Source organism: Penicillium nucicola (assembly GCF_028828085.1).
Source record: "Penicillium nucicola strain IBT 29836 chromosome Unknown utg000001l, whole genome shotgun sequence".
In the NCBI taxonomy this organism is placed as follows: Eukaryota; Fungi; Ascomycota; class Eurotiomycetes; order Eurotiales; family Aspergillaceae; genus Penicillium; species Penicillium nucicola.
In genome coordinates, this window is record NW_026643125.1 from 2799470 (window position 1) to 2806694 (window position 7225).

General features: G+C 50.3%; 4 protein-coding genes across 4 annotated transcripts; 3 read left to right on the forward strand and 1 right to left on the reverse strand.

Annotated features, from left to right (window-relative positions):
* Window positions 1-184: 184 nt before the first annotated feature.
* N7511_001056 (MDM34 family protein) lies at window positions 185-1924 on the forward strand (the record flags this gene model as incomplete). Its single annotated transcript, XM_057123481.1, has 2 exons — window positions 185-519; window positions 586-1924. The coding sequence occupies 2 exons, from the start codon at window positions 185-187 to the stop codon at window positions 1922-1924; spliced, it is 1674 nt and encodes a 557-aa protein (XP_056989214.1).
* Window positions 1925-2367: 443 nt separating this feature from the next.
* Window positions 2368-3760, forward strand: N7511_001057 (CCDC47 family protein; the record flags this gene model as incomplete). The annotated part of the gene is made up of 3 exons (XM_057123482.1): window positions 2368-2422; window positions 2467-3331; window positions 3385-3760. The coding sequence occupies 3 exons, from the start codon at window positions 2368-2370 to the stop codon at window positions 3758-3760; spliced, it is 1296 nt and encodes a 431-aa protein (XP_056989215.1).
* A 290-nt stretch (window positions 3761-4050) lies between these two features.
* Window positions 4051-5082, forward strand: N7511_001058 (chitin deacetylase; the record flags this gene model as incomplete). The annotated part of the gene is made up of 3 exons (XM_057123483.1): window positions 4051-4460; window positions 4586-4950; window positions 5018-5082. The coding sequence occupies 3 exons, from the start codon at window positions 4051-4053 to the stop codon at window positions 5080-5082; spliced, it is 840 nt and encodes a 279-aa protein (XP_056989216.1).
* Window positions 5083-5409: 327 nt separating this feature from the next.
* On the reverse strand, window positions 5410-6424 carry N7511_001059 (uncharacterized protein; the record flags this gene model as incomplete). Its single annotated transcript, XM_057123484.1, has 3 exons — window positions 5410-5615; window positions 5697-5811; window positions 5954-6424. 3 exons carry the CDS (start codon window positions 6422-6424, stop codon window positions 5410-5412), a joined length of 792 nt encoding a protein of 263 aa, XP_056989217.1.
* Window positions 6425-7225: the final 801 nt, after the last annotated feature.

Sequence of the window (7225 nt, forward strand, 5' to 3'; positions counted from 1 at the left end):
CCACATGAACAAGAAAAAGCAAGAACAAAGCTGTCACAAAGTGAGATTTCGGAGGAGTCGACTCTCGCGCGTGATCGGGGGTCCCTCGGGAACCAGTTTTTCTTCCTGCTGATCGCCTCCTTCCAACTCTCTTCTCACTTCTACCTTTACTCGTTTATTTTATTCTAATACTCAATGCTTGGGCATGGCGTTCAACTTCAACTGGTCGCCTTTGATGGCGGACGCGAGTTTTTACACTCGTGCCCAAGATCTGCTCACTGCTGCGCTCAATAAGTCGCCGAAACCTCCCATCATCGTCGACGACATTCACGTCACCGAGTTAAACCTGGGCTCTATTCCACCGGAGCTGGAGATCCTCGAGATTGGAGACTTGGCTGAGGATCGTTTTCGTGGCATCTTTAAAATGTCATATACTGGCGACGCTTTTCTCACACTCAAAACCCGCGTCCAAGCCAATCCGCTTAACACTTTTCTCCTCACACGCCCGACTTTCGCGTCACCAGTACCTCTCGCTGCTGCGTAAGTTGATTTTGCGTATAGCGCAACTTGGAATTTGGTTTTAATTCTGACCCTGTCGCGACTTAGTACCCCACTCACGATACCCTTACAAATTACTCTGTCCGACTTTAAACTTTCTGGATTTGTGATACTCGTCTTTTCTAAGCAAAAAGGAATTACGGTGGTGTTTCGCAATGACCCGCTCGAATCGCTCAAAGTATCGTCCACCTTCGATTCAATACCGTTTGTACGCGACTTCCTACAGAAAGAAATTGAGGCCCAGCTTCGGATTTTGTTCATGGACGAACTTCCAGCCATTATCCACCGACTCTCGCTCCGATTATGGGTTCCCGAATATCGCACCGGGGAGGAAATGGACGAACAAGCCGGCAATACCGATCAGGCCACAACCGAAGGCCCCGGCCAAGATCCGTTGGCCAGCCCGCCCCAGGACCCTGTCGATTCCCACGGCAACGCCTTGAACGAGTCCGAGATAGCTTCGCTATCTTTGGATTCATCAGTTGAAACCCATTCGCTCTTCTCACAGAAGAACCTCCTTCGCCTGGCTGCTCTTACGGACTCCCAACGGACCCTATCACTGTTCACACCTTCCATCCAAGAAGTGGTATATCGCGCCTGGACCTCTCCCTCCGACACCAGCGACTTCCCTTCAAGTGTTATTTCGCCACTGAGTCCGACTCTTTCGCGAACACATTCACAAATTGGCAGCATGTCTTCGCTTCATGAGACTGCCAGCACTGTTTCCCTGCAAAGCCGACCCTCTGTTCCGGGTCACACGATCAGTACTTATGGCCTTAGCCTTGGTGCTGGTCGCCACTCCAAAGCGCACTCCCGAAGACGCAAGAAGCGTGTTGTGGATCTGCGTCGCCCTAAGACTACGGATGACGCTATGAGCGTGAGTGACGAGAGCGTGATGACCGAATCATCTCGACCCCCGTCTATCGCCTCGGCGCCTCTACCTATCCTAAACGAGCAGTCGGATGATCCTGTCACCCCACCGTTCGCCCCCGAACCCGACTCCCACTTGCCTATGATCCCCGAACGCCACAGGGCCAGTCTCTCCCGCCCGACACAGCGCCGCGAAGCTGATCTCTCATACTCTTTGGATACCATTCGTGGATCCAAGGAGGATGTGGATGTGACTCCCCGTGCTACTGTCCGTGGCTACCCCCAAGAGAAGGCTGACGCGGGCCCTTCCTCTAATGCGCGCCCGCCACTGCCCGCCACTGCTCTCCCGTTCACCAAGGTGGAGAAGTCCAGTGAGAGTGTTGACTCTGTTCTGGTTGAGAGACTCGCTGGTGAAATTGCTCGTCGCATGCGTGAGGACAAGTTGATGACCAGCGCATGCAGCGGATTTTGGAGCCGTCAACATGAGGATACTCCTCCGCCTGCTTATGGTCACTGAGTGACCATTTTACATTCTCCACTCGAGCAAGTCTTGAGCTTTTATGACCTTTATGATTGTTTTTAATTCTTGGATTCTGTATTTTCTTGTGTTCTGACAGTTGATTTTGTTTCTTTGGAGCGGGATTGTACAAAACTGGGTTCTGTCGTCGAGCAGCTTTGGGCGTTTTTTTTCGTGAGCTGCTTTTTTTTTACAGGATACCACACTCACTGAGCATTTTGTAAGGGATTTAGTTAGAGGGTTCTATGAATTTCATTTGTCTCCAATGTCTCCATTGTCTAAAAGGTGTTAAATGCCGAAATGTTAAATGTCCGAAATGTCCGTCGTCCAGTACTAGAGCGGGTAAAAAAGCTGGAGACGTCCGCGCTAGACCCGGGAGGAACTTAGCTCCGCACTTCGACCTCTTCGATTCCTTCCCACTCCTTTCCCTTCCATCATCAACAATGGCGGGCATGTTCAAGAACGTGTTTGGCTCCGCTGGAGCCAAACCTGATGATGGTATGTTCCAAAGTTCTGCTCAATTGCTGGTGCTGACCATCTAGAATTCGCCGACTTCGTGGAAGCTCCGAACCCGTCACCTGCGTCCCTCTTCGCCGATACGACGACCGTGCCGGCAGCCAACACCTTGGGCGCCGATGTTCCCTACACAGCATGGTACCGCGTGTGGGAGCGGACATCTTTGAGTGACTTTAAGCAGGAGGGCATGATTATGCCTGTTATCCTCTTGATCGTCCTCTTCCACCTCTGGGGCGCGCGCAAGAACCGCAGCAAGGCCAAGGCGTGGGCCCAGGCTCACGGCCCTGCCCTTCAGAAGGAGTTCGCTGTCGTTGGATTCGATGGTATTGCCCGTCCAGCCCCTGAGGATGGTGAGAAGTTGGCCAACCCCGAATCGCTGCTGAAGGAGAAGTCGGCTTGCGAGTTCGCCGCCTATGCCACCGGTCGTCAGAACGTTGCCTTCCTCGATGTCAACCTCAAGATGCCTAAGCGCTACAACCCGATCACCTACCTGATGGAGTATGTCTTCAGCTTCTTTTTCGAGAGCTGGGAGGCCCCCGTTGAGAAGTACGAGGCTCTCCTGTACGCTTTTGATGGCAAGGAGAAGGACCTGGTTCCCGTGCTTGACAAGGATGCCGCTCCTGTCAAGGTGCCTAGCTCAACCTACGATGGATTTATCTGGGCTGTCGTTCACAAGAGCCACATGCGCAAGTTCCGCAATGACCGTTACGATGCCTCCATCACCTTCTCCAAGGATAACCCCAAGCTCCCCTCGTGGGTCACCGTTATGACCGAGAATGCTGAGATCAGTGACACTCTCCTCACCCCAGAGTTGGTCCAGGCTATTGAGCAGGCCGGTAACGATTTTGAATTCCTGATCGTGACTGACCAGCCCGTTGACAAGCCTATGAAGTAAGTTCCACGCCGAACATGTTTTCGGCCAATATCTAACACATCTGTATCAGGATTGAGGAGACTGTGCCCAAGAAGCGCATTCAGCTCTCCGCTAACCTCGCCTCCTCCGCCTCCGGCTACTCCACTACTCTCCCCCTGTTCAACCAGTTCCTTCGCTTGGCTGATAAGCTTGTTGCCTCTGCTCACTTCCGTCCTGAGGTGATGCGCAAGGTCCGCAACATCCGTGAGGAAGAGATCAAGAAGCTTCGCCGTGTTGAGGAAGAAGAGAAGGCCGAGGAGCGCCGCATCGCAGCCGAGAAGATCAAGAAGGAGGAGCGTGAGCGTATCCTGCGTGGCTTGAGCGCCGATGAGCAGCGCAAGTTCCTGGACCGTGAGGCTCAGAAGGGCCAAAGACGTTCCATGAAGAAGAGCACCCGTAAGGGCTAAATTGGTTGTCTGTTGGCGGATTCTTCTTCTGTCTTCTTACTCTTCTTTCTCTTTGGATGAAGAACAGCGAGAGGAATGTTTTCTCCTGCGATTTTGATATACCTTCAAACCCAGATGTATTCATATATGTTGGAGTGGAATGGTCTTGGACCTAAATGTTTAATCTTTCAATGCAAATCTTATCCTGTTCAATCTCGGAAGCAGCGAAGCTATACTTCCTGCCAGCCAAACTCCCACGCTCTTACAACTTCCACTTTACATCTCCCAGCATCCTTACCTACTCATCAGTAATGCGTACACTTCAGATTCTGTTGGCCGCCCTGGCCGCCCTGGCCCACGCCTCCCCAGTCCAAAACGCAGATACAACACCAACCTTCAATACCAGCATGAACGGCACTAGAACCAGCATCCCTCTCCCTCTTCCCCTCCGTCTCTCCCAGATCACAACAATGAATGATCTAGTCCACACATCGACCATCCCCTTCGGCATCTCAATCACCCACTGCACGGTCCCAGGCACCATCGCCCTGACCTTCGACGATGGCCCATTCATCTACACACCCCAGATGCTGGATACACTCTCCATCCACGGTGCTCGCTGTACATTCTTCCTGAACGGCCAGAACAAGGGCAGTATCTATGCATTTCCCGACTTGGTCCAGAGAATCTTCGCCGAGGGGCATCAGATTGGATCTCATACGTGAGTCCAAATACTTCCCCCATTCTCCAGAATCCAGTAGTCTTCCCCAGACCAATGTCTCCCTCACCTTCTCCCCCTCCCAATTCCCAACCCTCACCAACAACACCCATCTAACCACCCCCCAGCTGGAACCACCTCCCACTGGATACACTCCCATACCCAGACATAATCCGCCAAATGACCGCCCTGGAAGAAGCATTCCAGCACATCCTCGGCTTCATTCCTACTTACATGCGCGCACCATATCTATACACCAACCCAGTCGTGCTGCAGGCCATGACCGATCTCGGGTATCATGTTGTCGGAGCTAGTATCGATACAAAGGATTACGAGAATGATGATCCAGGCACGAGCTGGCGCAGTTTCGAGCGGTTCAAGGTTGAGCTGGATGCTGGGGGGAATGTTGTACTTGCGCATGACTCGCATGAGAATACGGTTACGGTTCTTGTTGATAATCTTCTTGGGGAGATTGAGAGACGGGGGTTGAGTCGTGAGTTTTTCTTTTTCTTTTCAGGTATCTTGTGGAATTAGATTTTATTGACTTTTCGTTGCTGCAGCTGTTACTATTGGTGAGTGTCTTGGGGATCCGGCTGAGTTGTGGTATCGTTGGGGCGGTAGATGAGAGTACAGTAGGAGGGTGATTCTTTTCTCGTTTTTCGGGCTTGTTATTCTTTTTGCTTGATGGATATGTCGAGGGTCCTGTCGGAACTGTTTCTTTCGTTTTGTATATCTTATTGTTTGTTCGTTATTCGTGAGACGCTCTGCGGACAGTACAGTCTATATCCACATTCATTAAACGAGAGAGTTTAAGACCACAAGGATTCTGTATATTGCAAGTATATAAAAACAATAAACGGGTATAAAGGTACTTCCATTGCAAATCATCCAACAGAAAGAGCCCCATCAAAACAGTCTAATTCTATCATTAAACTCTATACCAATCCAAAATCTACAACTTCCCAAAAATCTTAACCCTCTCCTCAACAGGCTTCTGCACCTTCTCTCCAGGCCCAGCCTCAGGACTTCCAAACACCATCTGCGCAACAAGCCGCCACTCACTAGGCAGATCCCACTGCTTAGCAACGCCCGCATCAATGAGCGGGTTGTAGTGTTGCAGGTTGGCGCCGAAGCCCAGAGCTTCGAGACCAGTCCAGACTGCATGCATTATTAGCTTTGTGCTTTGTTTCATAACCTGGCAACGGAGAAGAAAAAGAAAAAGAAAAAGGAAGTCCTTACGGAAATACTGATGCATGGCATTGGAGTGGTCGGCCCAGGGCGCGAAATGATCTTTGAATGTGGCGAATTTCTCCTGGAAGGGCTTGATGTGGGCTGGGTCTTCGAAGAAGAGGACCTATTGGGTTATTGGATTAGTTTGGGGTTCATTGCGAAGGACAATGTAAGATGTAGCCATGGTTCATGCTGTACTTGACATGGACAGACATGGACAGACATATAAAGAGAAAGAGAAAAGGAAAAAAAAAAAAAAAACATACCGTTCCATAAGCAGCCTGGAACCCCTTCAACTTGGGCAAAGTCTGATTCTCCCACATCTCCTTAGAAACCTTGCCAGACTCAACAAGCCCGCCAAAGGCCTCGATGGCAATGTCCCACAGCTTGTCATGCTCGCCGTGCAGGAGGACAACAAGTCGGGTCGACTGTGTGTTAAAAGAGCTAGGGACGTGCAGGATGGCTTCATTGACCAGTTCTTCGATCTTGGAGTCTGCGTCCTGGACCGGTGCGGATTTGCCTAGCTTATAGATTGTGCGTCTGTTCTGAGCCAGGGAGATCAACGAGGAGGTGGACATTTTGGCAGTAGATCTGGTGACTGGCGTGTTTGTGAATGGGCGTGTGAATTGGGGTTGGCGTTGGCGCGGGAATGCGGTGCTTGCTCTTGTCTTGGTGGTGTTCAGGACTGTACGGGTTATAGAGGGGAGGAGGGATGATTTGGCGAGGTGGGATGTCATCTTATATGAATTGTGTTTTTTTCTTTTGTCCTTTCTTTCTTGGGTTTTCCTGTTTCGGATATATGCAGAGGTGGACAATTGGGGAGTATTAGAATAGCATGTCAGACGGGGATATTCCGTGATTTATAGATTGTCCCAGGGGGGATTCGAGCCGAGAACGGCTTTACGGAGGTTCGGATATATGCTTAATAATCGACTGTCATTGGTGATTGCTTGTCAGCGAGTTCTGGCTTCCGCGAGCTTAGCCCCATGAGGCAGTTGGTCTGTTTATGGGAAATGGTCGGTGGCATTTGTAGTCTGATTACATGGGGCTATAGTGGCTGGGTTCTGCTTATTTGTAGTCTGGGATAGGGTCATAGGAATGGTGATTTAGACGAGAGAAAGTGTAATTGATTAAGGGTATCCAATAGCTAGTAGTAGTGGTGCGAATAGAACCAGTCATTTCATGCGAGAAATCAAGTTGCCGACTCTTCTCCATCGGCAAGGTCGGCTAACACCTTCAAAGCTGCCCTGAAGGAGCTTCATATTGTCGAACGACTCGAGCGATCGCAGACCCGGGAATTTCACATAACGTTAATGGTCCTGCCGAAATCGCGTATGAAATAGGTAGTTCGTCGTACTGACGGTAATTAACTAAACACTTGAATCAAATTAGCCATTGGTCGTAAAAGATTGACAGCAATAACCAGAGATATTTTGGCAGACTCAGAGACCCGTCTTGAAACATGTAAGGAATCAAATATCACCATGAATGGTAAGAAACGATTGATCATCATCATCGCAATGCCAGAAACACAAGAG